Here is a 21,182-nt window from a genome sequence, read left to right as displayed (position 1 = left end):
CCATGCATTCATAAATATTTGCCAATCCCTTCTGGCTATAAGCTGACAACTCTAATACAGGAGATATTTCCATACTAGTTGAGCCATCAAATAGGGAGCTATAAGTCATTAGTACGTCTGTCATACGTGTTTGAACACTTACTCTTCTCAAAACATGACTAGGGTTGCCATATCTCGAAAAGTAAAAACCAGGACACCCAGAAAGTTGTTGAGCTTTTTTAGGAAGACCCATAAAACATACAGTTTTTTTACTGACTTGCCTAAGATCCAGGACAAAGCGTCACCTTTCAGAAATTCCACCTGGATGCCGATTCCGCCTTTGAAATCCCAGTAATGTCAGGGAAAATCCGGATGTATGGCAGCCCTATGACTGGCTGAACTGCTTTTGAAGATTATGGTTATTTGTTTTTCTTGTCCCAGTAATGTGTTTTCTTTTCTGTTTGTTTCTGACATCATCTTGTTCTGGTTTTGATGATTTTTCACAGTGGTAAGATGAAGCGCGAGATTTCATTTGAAAGCAGATGAAGGAGAAAGGCAGTTGGCACAAAAAACGCCAGCCAGTTAGTTTAATAATGAATAAACAAAGTCAAATAAAAGTGATAGCTTTAGGAGTCTGTGGAGAAAACAAGTGTATGTCTCCAGGAATGACAATTTTAAAATTAGTACAGGAACTGCTGGCAGGGTCAGGCATCCCCTATGTTAAAATAAACTCAGATTCTGCCACATAATAACACAAATTCTGCAAAGACGAAATCCCAATACGGTGATCTGATTCAAGTTCGCAAATAAAACAAATGTGTGATAAACTGCATAACTCCCAGAACATGCAGCTGTCCAGATTCCAGCCTCATCTGCACTTGGAAGCTCACTAGTTTTGGGGAACATTAGCTTGGCAGTTCAGATAATTTGCCTTCTTAATGACAACTGAAGTATTTCCCCCCAGAAAGTAACATGATGCTTTTTCTTATCATGGAGAGAACCGAGTGCTACAGGCTGCAGTTCTATACTCACTTGCCTGGGCATTTGTATATACAGGGGTACCTCGCGTTAAGTACGTAATTTGTTCCGGAGGTCCATTCTTAACCTGAAACTGTTCTTAACCTGAAGTACCACTACTTCAGGTTAAGTACTAATGGGGCCTCCCGCTGCTGCCGTGCCGCCGCAGCACGATTTCTGTTCTCATCCTGAAGCAAAGTTCTTAACCTGAAGCACTATTTCTGGGTTAGCAGAGTCTGTAACCTGAAGCGTATGCAACCCGAGGTATCACTGTAGTATAGCATTGCTCTAACAGGCATTTATGTCTTCATTCTCAAAGCAGTCTGAGAAAATTGAGCCCCCTCTCCCATTTCTTTGAACAGTGTTTAGAATCAGGGTGTCTGTATAATATCTAAGATAATCCTGGCTTTTTCCTGATGATAATTAAGGTTAACAATCTTTTGGCAGCATAATAGGATAATTGCTGGATTACAGTATGTTCTTAAGGAACCTGTTGTATCATATTCCATAATCCAAGAAACATGAATAAAGATTGAGCATTCCCGCTACAACAGCTGACTAAATGTCTCGTGTATTTTTGCTGCTGTTTTATCGGGTTTACCGGTAGTTTATAGGTAATTCATTGTAAACCACGCTATGCTGCTGATGCCAGTAACCTCATGTATTATTATCACAATTATTATTACTATTATTCATTTTATTTCTATGCCGCTTTATATTTTTAAGAAAAAAATCTCAAAGCGGATTACAACCTACATTAAAACATCAAACAAAACAATCCAGAATAAAATGTTGCTGAAGAAAGTCAAATATATTCAAAGCATCATAATTAACAGGAAACTACAATATTATCTTAAAGACTTCAAAATAGAACATTACAAAGGAGGTCAAGTACAGAAGGCACATTTAACATAGCAAATATTAACATTTCAAAGAAAGCATTAAATGCACATTTAAAACAGCAGTTCCTAGGATCTTCTTCAGGAGTCATTTCATTTGGTTTTATTTTTTACGTAATCATCACCAAATGTTTTATATCCTGCTGAGATGCAACCTAGATTTCTATTTTTGATACTAAATATTCAAAAGGGGATCCTAACAGTGGTACATGACTCCAGTTAAGCTTGCAAAAATTTACAATTTGCCCGATAATAAATGTTGGAAATGTAATGAGACTGAAGGTACATTCTTTCACCTTTGGTGGACATGCCCAAGGATTAAGACATTCTGGGAGATGATTTATAATGAAATGAAAAAGGTATTTAAATATACCTTCCTGAAGAAACCAGAGGTCTCCCTCCTGGGCATGGTCGGCCAATTGGTGCCAAAGAAGGATAGAACTTTTTTTATGTATGCAACAACAGCAGCAAGAATACTCATCGCGAAGTATTGGAAGACACAAGCTTTACCCACCCGGGAAGAATGGCAGATGAAGTTGATGGACTATATGGAACTGGCGGAAATGACTGGCAGAATCCGAGACCAGGGAGAAGAGTCGGTGGAAGAAGACTGGAAAAAGTTTAAAGACTATTTACAGAAACACTGTAAAATTAATGAATGTTAGAAAAATGTGGGAATGAAGTTATATGGCTTTAGTAGAAATGTTATAAGGAATTAAGTATAAATAGATCAATAGGAAAAAATAAGGTTAGAATATGTCAAGATAATTACAGGATAGATAACAGAGGAAGATGGAAAGGAATTGCTGAAACAATTAACAGAAGTGGAATACAAAAAGGGAGGTGTGAGAAGGTCGTGGAAATAAGTGAATGAAAGATAAGATATTGAAATTGTTTGATGTGTTTTAAATTGTTTTTGTTTTGTTAGTTTAATGTGTTAGTGTTATGTAGTGTTTTTGTATTGTATTGTTCTTTTTTATTGTATTTTTCTTTTTTTGTAGTGTTTAAATTGTTGGAAAAGTAATAAATATTATTCTAAAAAAAACAAAAAACAAAACAAAAGGGGATCCTAACAAATCCTTAGGGATCTAGATAGTTCTGCTCCAGCACAGGCCCTTGGAATCCTCTTTGCACACTGTACTTCGAAGGTCAGCACTTCCTACAAGAATCTGGAAAAAGAGCATGGAGTGAGAGCATTTTCAGAGGAAAAGAGGAGGTCCACAAAAAACAAGGTTTGATACGCAAAGATGCCACATATTCTGTGCTGTGATCCGTTCTGTATGTTCATAACCTTCTTGCTCAAATTACAAGAGTGAAATTGGTAAGGCTGGGCAACAGCCCTGGCAACAGACAAGATATTATGGTACAGCCCTGTGGGGAGAATGGGGAATCTTCCCTTTCTGCAGGAAACCCTTTTCAAGCCCATGTTGGGTGAGATTTCAGCAGACATTGTTGGCATGCTTTCAGACCTTTCTTGAAACCCACATGGCAAGTGCTTGAGTATAGTAAACCATAACAATCCAACTAAAGCCCTTAGCTGGAGATAGTGAGGCATGTGCTTAACTCCTTGTTTGAAATCAGTGGGACTTGGAAGTATTTAAATTTTCTGAGGGGGGAAAGCCATGATTCTTCGGAAACCAATTTTTGTGCCAAAGTTCAGACTCCATGCAGTAACGTTCACTCTCATTTCCTTTTTCCATCTGCAGTTATGAAACTGAAAAATAAAGCTGAGATTTTGAAGGAGGCTATTTGTGTGATAGGATTTGGAGTCCAAGCAGCAGAATCAAATGAATACTGAACCCCTGGTTGCCTCCCTATGGCCAAGGTAGGGCAATGAGGAGCAAGTAGATTAGGCAAAGTGAAGTGGTTACCTCAACGAGCTAATGTGGAGTTTATTGAGAAGGCAGCAAATTGTTAGATGTTTAGGTTGTTGTTTTTTATTGTATTTTGACGGTCAAGAATGCAGGGAAGAGCTGCTCATGAGATTTTCTGCTCCAGGCCCAAAATAAATTAGCTGGCCTTGGGTAATTGACATATCCTGCAAAAAATTACTTGGTTGATCCTGGGAACAGAAAAGCAGCAGCTCTCTCTCCTCCTCCTCTCTGTGTTTAACCTGTTGACTTCTCTGCTCGAAATTTCCCTCCTCCACCCTGTTTCACTCATGAGTTTCCCTCCCAAATACATACTGTACTGAGTAAGAAGCCAACTAGGGGAAAGGGGGTAAGCCATTTGGAGTGTACAACAGATTTTTTTTTTTGGGGGGGAGTTAAGCACTTTCACTCCAAGTATCCTCTCCTTTTCTGGATTGGTGTGAGGACAGTTAAAGTTCAGTTACATAGGATTGTGTATAATTTGCAGTTAGTATAGGAATAAACGCACAGCACTACACATACTGAGTTGTATCTGACTAAATCATACCCAGGTAGACCTGTTGTAATCAGTGCATAAGTTGACTTAAGTCCATCGAGTTCAGTGCGTCCACACTGAGTATGACTATATTTCCATTGATGTAAATTGTTATAAGGATATAATGGTGCTTTTTATGTTTGGCATTTTCTGCGGAAGAACATTCCTTAATGAGCACATGATGACAATTCTCACCTAGATTGCACTATGCAATATACACCTTAACTGCAGATCTAAGAGCTTTACTAATTAGAATTCAGGTTGTTATAAAAGGTGGTGCTATTCCAGGAAGGAAACTTGTGATAGATATGGCTAGGAACCTGTATTACCACTGCACCCTCCCCTATCTTCATCTTGAGCAATACCCTCAGAGGCACATAGGAAGCTGCCTTCTACTGAGTCAGACCATTGCTTCATCTAGCTCAGTACTGTCTGTATTGGGTTGTAGCATCTCTCCAGGGTTTCAGACAGGGCTCTGCTTTCTCAGCCGAAGGTGCCAGGGCTTGAACCAAGAACCTTTCATGGGCAGAGCAGGTGCTCTACCACTGAGCTATGGCTCTTCCTTCATGACTCAGTCAAAAACAGAGTTCATATATTAGAAAGCAGACTGTGTGGAACCTCTTTCCATTCACCTGCGTTGCTTGTTTTGGGAGGCTTTTAGTCAGCCAATTTGGATATACTTGTACGGTGAATGAGGACTGGAAATGCTGTTTACAACTTGTTTGGAATAATCCTTCTGGAATGTTCCCTGCAGTGTAGCCAGGTGTTATGTACTGAGTTGAATAGGATCCAAACTGCAGCAGTCTGATTGGTCCTAGAACAATAGGATCCAAAAGGCAGCAGTCTGATTGGTCCTAGAACAATAGGATTCAGAATGCAGCAGTCTGATTGGTCCTAGAACAATGCAGCAGTATGATTGGTTGGCAGGAACCACCCAATCATGCTCCAGATAGAAGTGAATCCACAACCTGATTGGCTTACAGTAGAATTCCGGAATTAGCCAATCATGTGCAGCCCATTGTGTAAATAATGTATATAAAGCAGATGCTTTGAGGGGACTTTCATTCATTCCTCCTCACCACTATGAGCTGAATAAAGAGCATGAAATCACTTTGCGACTCTGAGTATATTTCACCAGGCTTGCTTGCTTGGTTCAGCTTTTCTATAGCACTGGACCTGCAATTAAAGTCCTGCTCTATTTCTGCATTTTACTTCCTGATTTCCTCTCCTCCTTGTCACATGATTCCCTGTCTCACAGCCTCTCTCTTCCATCCTAGTCTTTGCTTTTTCCTCGTGTTGGCTTCCTAATGCCTTCCTTCCTTTGCCTTCCTTGTTCCTGCAGCCTCTCCATAGGAGCCAGCTCCTAGGGGCTGAGGTTACTCTGGCCCCTCCAATAAAATATTAGAGGGGGCTGCCCCTAGTTGATAGGCATTGCCATTCAAATGGTGCGCCCAGGAAAGTTTGGCAGGGGAACTGACTATACATAGAAACATTGGTGGAAGTGCCTGGGGACCAGAAAAATGTCCACTTTGCTCCAAGAAGATGGAGCAAAAGGAAGCACCGAAGGCAGAGAAAGCTTGTCTTCTTCACAAAAGAATTACGTATGTCTAATAATGACAGCAAATTGGCACAACTACATAGGAAAAGTAGCTGATCTCTATGGAAATCCAGGTGCAAAGTCCAATTTAAGGACCAAAAATGCCAACTTAACTACAATACATGCTGCAGAACAGTGAATATCTGAAGAAGAAAAAGGTTTCCCAACATTTTTTTTTAAAAGCCTAACAAGGAAAAATAATTGCGGGTGTTTCCATGCTAGTGTTTCCAGTGGGATCATTGCACCTTGTGCATGGAAGACTTCCTGCAGCATCCACATAAAATGGTTGTTATCAGAATGGCAACCCACACCACTCCCCCCCCCCCCAATAGTAATAATAATCTGAATTTACCCTTTCCAGGGAAAATCTAATAAATTAAGAAAATAAAAAACTTGTTGCGAGCGACCCACTTATGGGACCTCAGGACTGCTTACTGTATTAAGTGTCTTTCTGCAAACACCCTGGATAATGTGAGGATTTTGGAAGTGAGCCAAGGCAACTGAGAGCGGTGTGGGATACAGGGAAATGGAACATGGCCTATGGGGAAGGAGGTTACACTGAATGGAATGCAGGCATTGCTCAGTCTCAGGTGTATATCAGGGATAAGAGAGAGAAAGAGGGCCTGAGAAGAATGCAAGCAAAAGGAGCTTTTTTTTTGCCCAGCTTCAGCTACTCAGCTATGCAAATCACGTAGCCCATGCAAATCAGGCTGTCATGTGACCCATGTGTGTATGTGCATATGGAACACATAGATCAAGGTTGTGACAGATCTCTACGCTTGCTCTCCCCTCCCCAGTATGTTCTCACTAATACACATCAGGAAAAGGCTTGAGGTAATTGGCAGCTAAGATACATATAGAATTATTATTCTTAAAGGTGGAGATATACCAAATGTGAAGACAAAAAAGCCTCCAAGAACGATACATGTGCATGTTATTAATAGAGTAGACCAGGGGAATCATTGTAAAATAATCCGATTTACTGTGATACTGAGAATAACACAGAGACGTATTCTAAACAGTTATGTTTCTGTTGAGCAGAGATGCCAAAGGAAAATGTGAAACAACCCAGCCACGTGACAGAGTTCACTGGGAGTTTTGCTGGAGCACATACATATTACGCCTTTATCTGTTACATTGCCAAGAACACTTCAGCATGTGAAAAACACCATACAGCTTGCTATAGAGAATTTGAAAATGAATACACATTTTGCAATATTGCTTAGCAAAATATTTCTGGTAGCTTAATTGTTATGAAAGATTACGTATCTTTTGTATTTTGTGATATTTCAATTATTTTGTTACTATTGGTGTATATATTTTATGTAAACATTGTTGAGGCTTGCATGACATAAAGCAGTGTATATGAACGAAGAAAATTCAATGCTTCATTTATTTAATTGCCTCCAATGAGGCACCTTTATTTCTATATTTATACCACACCTCTCCTGTTCAAGCTAGTGAACATTATTTATGCTCTTCCCATTTTATCCTCACAACAGTCTAACTTTGAGGAAGGTTAGAATGAGTGACAGTGACTGGCCAAAGGACACCAGCGAGCTTCATGGCCAGGTGGAGCCATGAACTGATTTAAAATACAATCAAAACGTGTACAGAACAATTATATATGAAAACCATTTAAAAAAACCACACACCCACACACATACATAATCTAAAGCAACAATAACAACACATGTATGAAACCAATTCAAATCCAATAGAGATGTGCCTACTGGATTACTGGGCCACATGCAACATGCAAACTTCATTTTTTTCGGCAGTCCCAAGGAGGCTAGGAAACAGGAAGTGGCTCCTGGGTCTCTCATGCCTCCTTCACACATGTCCCTCAGCATGTCCTGTGTGGGGAAACTAGTCGCGCTGCCCTAAATCTGGCACTGGCTTGCAACCATCAGTGCCAGGGAGCAGAAGGCTAGGCAAGAGCTGCCCTCAGGTCCCCGGAGCAGTAGAGACCCAGCAGTGATGCTGCCACTGCTTTTGAGTTGGGGGTGCTCCTCATTGTCTCTGTTGTGCACGGGTCAAGGGGTTTTCTGGAGAACGGGGAGCAGTGAGGTAGGGAGCAGCAGCAGAGGTTTGAGGTGATCAGGGTAGGTAGATCTTGGCTGTGCAGAAAAACCTGCCTGGTGGGGGCAAACTTGGGCTTCTGATTTTAGATTTTTTTGGGGGGGGATTTTTAAGATCCCCACCTCTAATGCCTCTCACATCAAAAGCACACATAAACACATACAGTGGTACCTCAGGTTACATAAGCTTCAGGTTACATACGCTTCAGGTTACAGACTCCGCTAACCCAGAAATATTACCTCAGGTTAAGAACTTTGCTTCAGGATGAGAACAGAAATCGTGCTCCGGCGGCGCGGCAGCAGCAGGAGGCCCCATTAGCTAAAGTGGTGCTTCAGGTTAAGAACAGTTTCAGGTTAAGTACAGACCTCCGGAACGAATTAAGTACTTAACCTGAGGTACCACTGTATAGGTAAGGAAAAGGGAACTCACGGTGGACAGGGAAGGGTATATTCCAAACTGCAACAGTGTGGGGAGAGATGGGATGTGGTGACCATGGATTTGGGGTCACTTTGTCTGCATTCGGATCTCCCTGGTTGGGATTTCAGGGGTTGGATTCTCTCACACACCCCAATCTTGGGTTCTCCTGCATTTTCATGTAGTGCATCTCTATCTATCTATCATCTATCATCTATCTATCTATCTATCTATCTATCTATCTATCTATGAACCACCTTGAGTTTGTGTATTCCATTTGTTTAATGAATAAATATATTGAATCTATTATTTGTTTAATTATATATATTTAAACATATTGTGTATATTAAATAATATTAACTACATTGCAAAACACTTTCATGAACAATATGGAAATTTAATTCAGTGTGTGGCCTGTGGGTTCTGTCTTGAAGGACTCTTGCAGCCCACTTGGTCTGAGGGGGTTGGACCGCCCTGACTTAGAGGGCTTGTTGAAAGAGGAAGGACTTGTGTTTCAGGAAATGTAAATTACTTCATCTGGCTTTATGGCACTGAAGTCTGTGTGTTTCAAGTATTCCGCATGCTGGCAGCATACACTGTTCCTTCCTGCCCAAGGGCCATAGTAGGCGGAGTTCAGAGGCTACATATATGGAGCAGCAGCAACACCTTTGAATGCGGTTTGCCTGTTAATCTGTTGCTAAGCATTGCTGATGATAGTGGCGCTACGACTTCCCAAGAATGGGGACTGCAGCCGAGAAGGTAAGGAAAATAACTTCTCACAATTTGTTTTATCTTTATATTTTGTTTTATCTGGGGAGTGGGATGGGTGGGTGGGGGGTGCACCCAACTCCTCCCTGGATCTGAATAGTCTGAAAATGCCCATGTTCAAACAACTTTTGGAATGTATGTCTGATGTAGTAGCAGGCATGGTTTTGCTTCGGGGAGAGTTTTAATGAAGCAACTGGTTGCTGCTCTGTGAGATAAAGGTGTGCCTCTGCACCATTTGATTCTGAAAGGTACAAGCATGGGATTTGGTTTGAAATGAAAGGAACTGTTTAAAACTAATACACATTTATTAGATTTATTAACAATGAAAGCAGGGGGTTTATTAACAACATGTTGTTTTTAAAAAGTATATGAAAAGGAAGACAATTTGACAGTTCAGGAGCTACAGGAAAAAAATAACAAAAAGTCTCGTGGCACCTTAAAGACAACCAAATTTTATGTCATAAGCTTTTGTCACTGGTTGTACTTTTGCATTTCAAGGCCATTTAGCTTTGACATTTCTCTCTCTCTGTCAGTCTTTCTCTACCCATTTAGAGAAGATATACAACTGGGGATCACATGTGCTCATGTTAGGGATGTGCAGAACCTACTTGCGGAATTCTGTTGGCAGTTTAGTTTCTCAATTCTAGCAGAAATTATGGTTGCCAGTTTGACACATTTTGGATGCACACCATTTCATTCATTATCAAGACGAAAGATCTATCTAGTCCAGCATCTTGTAATCGCAGTGGCAAGTCATACCCTAGATCTAAGGTCATATATTTTTATTTATTTTATTTATTAAATTTGTATAGTGCCATAGACCCGCAGGTCTCAGAGTGGTCACAACATAAAATCACAATATAAAAACACAAAATACATAATGAAAACAAAAAGAACCCAATTAATGGCCCCATCCTATCCATCCAGCCATCATACTATCATTTTATTTGTATGCTGGCTTTCTGTAGTTAAAACCACACTGAAGGTGGCTGTTAACATGAAAAAGTTGCAAACATAGCAAAAGCAGTCAAACAGAAAATCAGGATATGAATTCAAAAGTAATACGGTTCCATCTTAATTAGCCTAAAAACAAATTATTTTAATGCTAGCACTAAGTGCACCTGGATGCTAATAAAATGGAAAATGGTGTAACTACCAGCAGCAACGTGGGGCATAGAACTCACACATTTCGAGAGCAAGACATGTCGGAAGCAGCCTGGGTGTTGATTGCTTTTTTGCAGATCAGAGATTAGGTACAGAAGATAACACTTGGGGAAGAGGTCAGGGAGGACACTGACAACGAAGAATGTGGATGAGATAGGAAGTATTTTTGAATCTTCTTTGAATCCATATTGATGCATACCGGCCCATGCTCTGAAACCTCATGTGCGCATGTGTACTGCAAGCCATCACCACATGGAAAGACTTCCAAGAACATATGTGCTGAACAGAGAATACTGGCAGTACTGAGCACCCTTCTGGTTGGTGTGGGTATCTCTTGGATTCCAAACCCCCCTCCCATCCAGTTACTGGAATGTCAGGTCTGATCATTGTCAATGCTCTGAATGAGGGGACAGACATAATATAACAGGGATCGCCATGCACACAAGCCTGGATGTTGGGTCGTGTGCTTATTTCCACTGGGAATACTGTCTGTGTGTCGCAAGGTGTTTGTGTTGGAAGGCGGCTACCTTACATAAGTCACCCTCGCTGGATCAGGCAAATGTGGATTAAAGGTGCCTTGGCATCCTCAGTTGGGAGTCCTTTACGGAACTAAAGAATAGGACATGCCATTGCAGCAATAATAACAGCACCAGCAACAACTCTTTAAAGCCCTAAAAGGCCTGGCCCAGTATACCAGTTTCCACCCCCATCGTTCAGCCCAGACACTGAGGTCCAGCTCCGAGGGCCTTCTGGCGGTTCCCTCACTGCAAGAAGTGAGGTTACAGGGAACCAGGCAAAGGGCCTTCTCGGTAGTGGCGCCCACCCTGTGGAACGCCCTCCCATCAGATGTGAAGGAAATAAACAACTATCTGAAGGCATCTGAAGGCAGACCAGTTTAGGGAAATTTTTAATATTTGGTATTATATTTTTTTTTAGTATTCTGTTGGGAGCCGCCCAGAGTGGCTGGGGAAACCCAGCCAGATGGGTGGGGTATAAATAAATTACTATTATTATTATTATTATTATTATTATTATTATTATTATTATTAGCAGTGTCAGCATTTGAGTCTCTGTTCTCTTCTTTTGAGACACAGCAGCTGGGTTTATAGCGTTGGAGCTACAGCACACTAATGAGTAGTTGCCTAGAAAAGACTTGGGTGTGTACAGATGTTCCTTTAAACACCTCCCCCCCTTTCAGGTGAGCCCAACAGCTCTCTCCTTCACACTGAATCCCACAAATAGACCCACCAGCAATTCAAAAACCCCACCCCACCCCTAATGCTTCAGGCAAACTGTTTCATGTTAATGCACTACATGTATACTTTATAATGTTCATTTGTTGCTTGTTCATTTCTTGCAACCACGTTGCAAAACGGATTTGGGTGGGCAGAAGTGGGAAAAGCAGGCTTGGGATGCTGCAGTCACATGTGGACCAGCACTGCTGCTGTAAAGCTATCGGAAGTGATGTCCACAGAGCCTGGCCCTGCAGGAGGTGAGGTCCCATAAGCATATTTCCTGCTCAAACGCACACACATTTGGATGCCCTTAATATCTGTGAATATCCCAGACAGAGTTGTTGTCCAAAGAGACATGGATTGCATTCAGGCCAAGCCCTTCCCCCGCATTAGTCATTTGCTGTAGGAACAGTGCCTTAATATATATTTTAAATATACGATTCAAGCCCTTGGAGACATGGACGGAGTTAATTGCATGCTTGCTTGCTCCAAAGGGTTCATTAGCAACGCTTTCCTCCACTGCTCCTTGACCCAACACACATCACGTTCAGCATTATGCCTTGTCACAAAGAAACGAGTGCCCAGTAGTCAGGGACACTTAAGCTTGCGTTTGCCAGTAACTGAAAGAAGTGTGGTTTTGTTGTTGAGAAAGTCGGTTACTAAAGCAGGCTTCCCTCTTTGCAAAGGAAGTGGGCACTTTGCCCTCTGTTTCCTGAAGCATCTCTGCAAGAGGATCAACCCTGTACTTTTATGAGCAGAGGGTGCAGGATGCTGTGGCTCAGCAGCCATTCAGAGTATGTACTAGGGAGGGAATAGTGACAGGAGAAGCTATGTAGGAGCAGACTGGATAGCAGGGGGAGACAGGAAGAACTGGGAAGCAAATGCATCCACAGGCCACACTCTCCCCTCTCTTAGGCATGGAAAGGACATGAAAATAAGGAAAGAAACGTATTTTTGTGTTTTGATTTTGTTGTTGCAAACACATAGCTTAAGAGTTACATAACTGGGGTGACTAGAGCTTACTGTAAAACGCATTTGCATAGTGCTGTTATTACCAAAGCTTAATTGTATACCATGAACACACGCAGACGGATGATGCCTCTAGACGTTTTTGCTGGCATAGTTTTCTGGCTTTTCAGAAAACACAGCTAATTTAAAACACAGCGTCTCACTTTGTGCCTCAGCAAAGTGTGAGCATGGTATTCCTGCTGCCAAGACCAGCCTGCCCTTGGGCAGAGCTCAGGCAGTTGTGTTTGGGTGGCATGGAAGGGCAGCAAATAGTTCCTTATATAATTAATTATTGTTTCATTTTTACTCACGAGAGATGCACCTGTAGGATTTTCTGCCTCGGGTCCCAAAAGAACTTGGGTGCTATGCACCTTGGCTTGTGTGTGTAGAGGGGAGGGGCAGACAGGGAGCCAGTTGACCCTTTGCTTTGGGCTGCAAAATGTTTTGCCAGCCCCGGCTCCTGTTCAGGGTGCCAGCTAGCCAACCAGCCTCTTCCAGGGATATTTCTTTCCAACCACCCCCTGCTTCTTTCCGTTTTCTCTGCCAAAGTCAGCCAGCATTTCCGGCCACTTAACATGCTCAGTCTTCCTGGCCTGTTTTTGAGTGCCCCATTTTATTTTATTTTTCTCCCCCAAGGCTGCCAGTTCCTCTCTGCCAGTTCCTCTCTCTTGTGCATGGATAGTGGCATCTGGAACAGCTTGCTCAGTGGTGCTGGAGCTGCAGCAATATAAGCTCCTAATTACTGTGTGTGTGTGTCTGTATTGAGGGTGGCAGTGACAGGGAGGTTGGGATTGTGTTGGTACACTAACAGGACTACTGTGCAGTGTCTGCACCCCCCCCAACCTCACTGCTGCTTTGATCTTTCTTCATGTAATGTTATGGACCATGTTGAGGGCTTGTAGAATATTCATTTCATGATGATAATGAAAATTGTTGTTAGCAGTAAACCCAAGCTTGCTCAGAAAGCTCCTGGATTGGTTGAAATTGCTTATTCCTGATCAATTGCTAAATAATAGCTATGGTGTGGTGCAGGCATCCCCTCCAGCTGTTTGGGGACTACAATTCCATCATCCCTGACCACTGGTCCTGTTAGCTAGGGATGATGGGAGTTGTAGTCCCAAAACAGCTGGAGGGCTGAGTTTGGAGATGCCTGGTGTAGAGTGCCAGATTAGGACCTGGGAGACCAGGGTCAATCCCCACTTGGCCATGAAGCTGCCTGGGTGAGCTTGGGCTGGTTATTGGCTCCCAGACTAACCCATCTCACAGGGGTGTTGTGTGGATTAAAAGAGGACAGAGGGGTGTAAAGAACCATGTGCACCACCCCGAGCTTTTTGGAGAAAAAGGTGGGATATAAATGCAGTTAACAAAAAAATGGCTGTTCCACAAAACAGTCTATAACAAAATTATACTCCTCAATTTACTATGTATTCAAACTAGCCCCCAGTTATCAGAAGCAGAATAAAATGTGTTTATTAGACAATGGCAATCCTCTCTTGCATCACCAGCCTAGCTGCTCTTTTAGTATAGATATATGTATATCTGGAACCTGACTTTTTCAGTTTTAGAATTTTAGTCATTCAAAAAGAATTTGCTCATTCATGAATATTAGAGAAAGTACCTGCAGCCAGAAGAAAGGATTAGTAATTTGGGGTTTTTTTAAACTGCCAAGTTGTCTCATTTCCTGTTTCAGAGATCTGTGCCAGAGACTAAAAAAATACAATGGTAAATGGGAACAACCTGAAGCTTCAAAAAGTAGCCTTCCATAGTGAAAAAACTTCTATAGCATATTGGGGGTGGGGGAGGAAGGGTGTCCATGTTTTAAAATGAACTTGGACCCCTTCTATACCAGTACTTATTGCCCCTGCTGGTTCAACTCCTCCAGAACCCTAAAACTAAGCACAATAATCTAGTTGTGCTGACTGTCATTCAAGTCTAGAAAAACAGTCATAATGAATAAAGAGCACTGCTTAGCTGAGGCACTGAATATTTTTAAGGTATATTGATGCAAATGGTAGACCTTTTAAAAATGAGGTTGGTTTTAAACATTAAAATCAATGGGCATTAATAGCCTTTAACTTTGCCAAAAGAGACTCAACATTTTTAATTGGATTCTGCACATCCTACTGGTTCTTAGTGCTGTTTACAGTATTAAAATGCAACTTTACCTTTTTAGTGTGTAAGGAAGGGCAGTTGCCCAGTGGTGGGATGCATGATTTGTATGTAAAAGGTCCCAGGTTCAGTTACTGGCATTGCCAATTAAATGGTTAGGTAGCAGGTGATGTGAAAGTCTTCTGCAGGAGGCTCTGAAGAATTGCTGATAGACAGAGTGGACAAGGCTGGGGTCAAAAGACCAATGATCAGACATAGGAAATCAGACAGCAGCTGTAATATTACCAATAGTAATAAGAGTAAAGTCCAATAACCAGAATTCTGGATGAAGAAGGCGGTGAAGTAGACTAGAGATCAGTTAATAATCAGCTCATAAGAACTTGCCAGTATGGTATTAATTATTAGAGGCAAGAAATAAGACACAAGTCTGGGAAGAGAAATCTTGAGAGCTTCAGAATGTGGAAAGATGTGCCATGTTTGCTAAGAGGGAACTTGAAACGAGGTTTCCTAAGATTTCTCAACAGACAGCATGTATAAGGAAGTGAGGGTAGCAGCAGAGTATATGTAAATGAAAATATGCAAGAAATAGACGCATGTAGATGACTGTGCAAAGTAATAACATAATTGCCTGGAGCAGATCATTAGAGTTATAAATGGTAATTAAATGGCGGCAAGTAACTAGTGTGGTGTGATCAACTGAAATTCTTCAGACTAAGAACCAGACCCTGCCTTATATAAGCACTATGTATATATCTGTCTAACTTCAAGACGTCACAAGTAAGCCTCTTTCCCATCAGATCGAGCCTTTTTGTGCTTTGTGTTTCCAAGAACTCTGCCTTTGTCTGAATTTTGGAATTGACATCAAAATCTTGACTTTGAAATGCTGAAGGGCTCTTAAAATGTAACTCAACTTTTGGATAAGTTTCAAAACAATAAGATGAAGACTTAAATGTTGCCATTTTGACTCCAGCGTTCATAATTTGAATAGCTGGGAACCATTTCAAATAAAAGAACGGAATGCTGATTTTTTTTAAAAAATGAATCAGAACTATGTTTTGTGGCAGCAGATTCCATAGCCTAAATGTGTGCTGTTGGAAGAAGTGCTTCCCTTTGACTCTCATTGGATTGTCCTGGGGCTCTGAAACAGGATACTGTCATAGAAAAGTTAGAGAAATTTCTGTATGAAGAAAAATTGGGAGGTCAAAGGGTATTTCAGTTAAAGACAATGTGAATTATTCCATTCAATTATTTAGGTGTTTGCAATGAATCAACTCAAGATCTAAAGCTAGGCATTTAGGCCCTGCCAATCCAGCACCAACATAATACCCATAGAGTGAGGGATCTACTTTGTTTTTCTTTCTACCAACCAGAGAGTCAGATTCATAAGACATACAATTAGAATCAGAGTGCAGGGTGCCTCTGAGCAGATTCTGAGCCTATCAATGTGAATCGAGTTCACATTCCTTCCACCCCCCCAAAATCCACTCTGTATTAGCTTTCTTCATTGCAGCAGCAAAATTTAGGTGGAAAGTGTTTTATTGTTGCTGTTGTAAAAGAATTGGGAGTAAAAAACCATTGTCAAATTACTATAAACCACCAAGAGACCGCCCAGTAGATCTTGGCCTACCTTCTTCCTATCCCTTCTCTAGAAACTAGGACTGGCTAAATTCCACTTCGGCTAAATTCTGGATCCTGAACTGAATTAGACTGATTCAGGGCTTGTCTTATACTGTGTGTGGGCAGGTTGAGGTCAGAAGGTATGAAGGCCACAGACAGCCTGGAACCAGGCTGTCTGGATAAGAACATAAGAACAATCCTGTTGGATCTGGCCAGTAGCCCATCTAGTCTAGCATCCTGTAGGCTTTAGATACCTATTAGGTCCATAAACTACCATATAACATATATTCAACACAAAAAACAGCAACAATTTGTTGTTGACAAAAGACAGCTGGACATATAAAGGGCCCCATTACCTTCAGTAGCTTAGAGTCTCATCAAATCTAAATCTGGCCCTGGAAGGGACTCTTGCCCAGACTGAGAAATGGTTCCTCACTCAAGGTCACACCATGCTCTTCATGGCTGAGGGCAACCTGAGTCTCCCAGGTCCTAGTCTGACATGTTAACCCGCACACCACATGGGCTCTCAATCTGGCAGTCTTTATTCTTCTCTGTTGGTACCACATTAGCCTACTAGCCTCTCTTACCGTCCTAGGTCACGATGATTATGAGGCCAGCTGTAATGGCCTCTAGTCCCCTCCTCTGATTAGCAGCTTCAGTGGAACCCATGTCACATTCACAGGGCTCCCAGTCAGTGCTTGCTTGCTGCAGGTTCTTTTGGTGGTGGGGAAGCTTGGCCAAGACACCTCAATACTCCCTTCTCTCTCTGAGTCTATCTCCTCACTCTCATTGTTGCCAGCTGCTGTTCCTCATCACTGTTACCACCTGCTTGGTCTTTTCAGATGAGGAAGCAGGCAGTAGCTGCTACATTTCCTCCTCACCATCAATACTGTTATTTGTTTGTCAGAGTGAGAGGCATGGTTGCCATGGTGAAGAGTAGGTCCTGGTCCAGGCGGTCCCCTTGTCAGTGGGCCCCCTCCTGGGGTGTTCCTTACTATGCCAGCCACTGACAATGGCCCTTAGCCCACTCTCATCTCAAGCCTTGAAGTCATTGACAGGCAAACTCGCTCTCTGTTCATGCAGAGACAACATGGAGGCATTCATAAGGGACATAATAAGATAAACTATTTCACTTTGACTTGTCTGCTGAGACATTGGTGTTACATACAAAGGATTTTGGCTAATATTCTAGAGAGCACATTTTTTTCAAGCAAGGTATGTGTCCTAGGCTCACCCTTGTCATGTTTCTGCATTAATCAAGTAGGGCTATTCGTTTTTTGGGGAGGGAACTCCAGTCAGAGTCAACTGGGACACTCTAACAGCCCAGAACGCTCTTGGTCAGGTGGCACCACAGACCCATCCAATACCCCAAACGTTTCTAATATACTTCCTTCTCTCTGTCTGAGTCACATATCACTGAGACTGATCAGCAGAGTGGACCTCTGTGCTTCCAGACTACTGATCTAGCCTTCTCATCTACGGCCTGCATTCTCTTGGGCCTGAACACTTAACAACATCCAGCACTTCCTTGTGGCTCTGCATTGCAAGATCTTGGTTGGCAAGATCACATCTGCCTTTAAGGGAAGTTTGTTCACCATTACTCATCATCTGCTCACTAAGCAGAAGTTTCTAAGGTTTCCAAGGGAAGTATCCAGCAGTGTTAGGGAAATGGGAATGGGATGAGAAAGGGAGAAGCAGATGCTTTGGCGGGGCACGATGGGCAATGTTTGTGGCTTTGGGTGATCTCTGTCATGTGGGAATAAATCCAGAATTCTTACTAATTTTTTATTCATGTGAAGTTCACTGGCTTTTCTTCCATTGCAGAAACAACTGTTTCCAGTTTCCATGGTGTCTGTCAGAATTATAAAAGCCAATATCATCCCCTCAGGAATTTCATGTAAGTTTTGTGCATCCTTCATTGCACCACTGGGCTCAACTGTGCAGCAAGATTATTGGATAAAATAGCAATAGAGAATAAGGAATCTTGGACTGGATTAAATAACAAAAGATCTGAAAGAGTTTTCATGGTAACTAAAAGAATTGGTATCCAGTTCTTAAACATTACTGAACATGTCCCCAGTGTTTTAGGTGGAACAGAATTCACATCCATGCATATATCCAATCTTGTAAGAGCCTCTTTCCCATGGTATGATCCTGCACCCCTACAAACTTTCATAGGCACTGCCAGTGGGACGCTCTTCCCAAGAAATAGTCTGTCACCCCCTAAATGCTGGATTCCTGTAACCACTGGAGGTAAGGGAATTTTTCACACACTCAGCTCACTTTTCTTAATTATCATGATTCAGTTTATCCCCTTAAGTAATTCTAGGTATGCTTACTTGAAAATTTACCATCAAAATAAATAGGACTTACTTTTTCAAGGGTTATTCAGGATGGTATCATGAATGGTATCATGAGTGAGAAATATATAGTTCTGTTTCAGAAATGTAACATTTCCTGTTCCCTGAAATGCACTCTGCTGTTCTATGCCTCTCTCTCAATATATTTTCTGCTGCTGATGGCACAGTGGTCTTTCCCCCCCTCATTGTTGCACTTGCTCGGAACTGGTGATGGTTCAGTCAAAAGGACCCAGTTTTTTGGTCGTGTTCATTAGTTTGCACAGTGCAGCCTGTGCATTTTGCACAATGCTGCAGGTCAAAACAAAATTTTTTTTCCCTTCCAGTAGCACCTTAAAGACCAACTAAGTTAGTTCTTGGTATGAGCTTTCGTGTGCATGCACAGTTCTTCAGATACACTGAAACAGAAGTTGCCAGATCCTTCTATATAGTGAGAAGGTGGGGAGGGGTATTACTCAGAAGGGTGGTGGGAATGGGTGATTGGCAGATAGCTGTGATGAGCCTGTTGACGACTCATAACGACTGCAATAGGTCTTACAGGAAAAAGCAAGGGGTGAGAAGGTGAAAAATGGCTTTGTCGTGTATAATGAGATAAGAATCCAATGTCTTTGTTCAGACCAGGTCTCTCCATGGTTTTAAGTTTGGTAATGAGTTGCAATTCAGCAGCTTCTGAATGCTGCAGGTGTGAGAAAGAGGCCTCCTAACACTAGACATTGCTTTCAGCTGCAACAATTTGAACAGCGATATTATGTAATGCAAAGGTAAAGGACCCCTGGCGACTATGGGGTGCGGCACTCATCTCACTTTCAGGCTGAGGGAGCCGGTGTTTGTCCACAGACAGCTTTCCGGGTCATGTGGCCAGCATGACTAAACCGCTTCTGGTGCAAGGGAACACTGTGATGGAAACCAGAGCGCATGGAAACACCGTTTACCTTCCTGCCACAGAAATACCTATTTATCTACTTGCACTTACGTGCTTTTCAACTGTTAGGATGGCAGGAGCTGGGACAGAGCAACGGGAGCTCACCGCGTCATGCAGATTCAAACCGCCAACCTTCTGATTGGCAAGCCCAAGAGGCTCAGTGGTTTAGACCACAGCACCACCCACATTATGTACCAATATCGATAAGAGTAGTACTAGGTGTTATAATTGCAAGAATATTGATTTATGTTCTAAAACATCACATTAGGTCATCTAGTTGGTGCCAGAGGCTTCACCACCACCACCAAATTTCTCTGTTCCTTATATCACATATATATTCCAGCTCAGACCTCCACTGCAAAAATATATTCAGAAATAGATGCCCCTCCCACAGTTTGTCATATACAAAGTGATGTGGCATCCCCATATCTGCCCCTAAGGCTTAAGACACAGTTGAATATACAATCACAACTGTTAAAAAGCTTTTTCCATTCTTTGCTGCAGTGTTTCCATCTAATTGCTACGTGACCTTGCATCTGCCGACAGCGTCGCCTGAGAAATTTAGAACCCGAACTATGAAGAACTCTGACAAACCAGTCTGGAATGAGACATTCTATTTTAGAATCCAAACTGAGATCAAGGTAAGGTAAGCTATTCAACATGCCATCGCTTGTTTGGAAAACCTGCTGGGCAGATAAAGACATAAAACATTATTGCAATAAGATAAAATAAATGGCTTTTCCAAACAAGTCTGATTTAGGAACGTTCAGGAAAAATGAAGTTGTTGCCTCTAATGCAGGGGTGCTTCTGTGACAAAAATGCCTGTGTGCAGGTAGTTTTGTGCTTAGTTTGTGCTTAGGGCCAAGCAAGGTAAATCACATTTCACATGCAGGGCTTAAAGGTACTATTAGCATCCGCTGAAGGCAGGCCTGATAATTACTGGGATCCAAGCAGGAATGGTGGTCAAGTGGTTCCCATGTGCTCTACTTTTACAGAGGACTATTTTGAAGGGGTCCTTCTTTTGAGCAAGAAAAAGATAAAGGACACCAAGAAAAGGGAGCATCAGGGGCCTTGAAGTTGCAAACATCTGGGCAGCAGACTAAGTAGCCACACAGCTCACCTGCTGTCAAGTCTTTCACACTAGGGTAGCATGTGCTGTTTTTTAAATTTAAATTATAGTAATTATATATAAATTTGCAATTATACATATGAATCACCACATGCAAAATTTATGGAAGTCAGTGTCCTCTTTTGCCTTCTTTTCTGGTGGTATTATTATTATTTATTGAATTTATATACCACCCTATACCTGGAGGTCTCAGGGTGGTTCACAGAATAAAATCAAAATATAAAACCACAAAGTAAATAATCAAAATAACAACAGCAACCCATTACCCCCCACAAATCAACCAAAGGCCTGGTTAAAAAGCAATGTTTTTGCCTGACGCCTAAAGGTGTATAATGAAGGTGCCAGGCAAATTTCCCTGGGGAGAGCATTCTACAGATGGGGAGCCACTGCAGAGAAGGCCCGTTCTCATGTTGCCACCCTCTGGACCTCTTGAGGAAGAGGCACACAAAGATGATCTCAGGGTCTTGGTAGGTTTATAT

At 41.9% G+C, this 21,182-nt stretch overlaps 1 protein-coding gene and 1 long non-coding RNA gene across 3 annotated transcripts in view; both read left to right on the top strand.

Annotated features, from left to right (window-relative positions):
• Nucleotides 1-2,957, top strand: part of LOC310766305 — an 818,379-nt gene extending 815,422 nt beyond the window's left edge. The window contains exon 4 of the long non-coding RNA XR_014550041.1: nt 2,561-2,957. This is a non-coding gene — a long non-coding RNA (uncharacterized lncRNA). The remainder of the gene's footprint in view (nt 1-2,560) is intronic.
• A 6,010-nt stretch (nt 2,958-8,967) lies between these two features.
• Nucleotides 8,968-21,182, top strand: part of LOC310759434 (cytosolic phospholipase A2 beta-like) — a 40,261-nt gene continuing 28,046 nt past the window's right edge. The window contains exons 1-3 of one of the 2 annotated variants that reach the window (XM_083606685.1): nt 8,968-9,153; nt 18,120-18,192; nt 20,079-20,215. In XM_083606685.1, the coding sequence (XP_083462811.1) occupies nt 9,133-9,153; nt 18,120-18,192; nt 20,079-20,215 (231 nt within the window). In that variant the 5' untranslated portion in view covers nt 8,968-9,132. Of the gene's footprint in view, nt 9,154-17,268; nt 17,511-18,119; nt 18,193-20,078; nt 20,216-21,182 lie in introns of those variants that run through there. The other variant, XM_083606684.1, reaches the window with a different exon arrangement.

The sequence above is a fragment of the Podarcis filfolensis genome (assembly GCF_964270895.1).
Source record: "Podarcis filfolensis genome assembly, chromosome: 1".
Lineage (NCBI taxonomy): Eukaryota > Metazoa > Chordata > Lepidosauria > Squamata > Lacertidae > Podarcis > Podarcis filfolensis.
The sequence above is the reverse complement of the archived record's forward strand: the minus strand, read 5'-3'. Positions and strand labels throughout refer to the sequence as shown.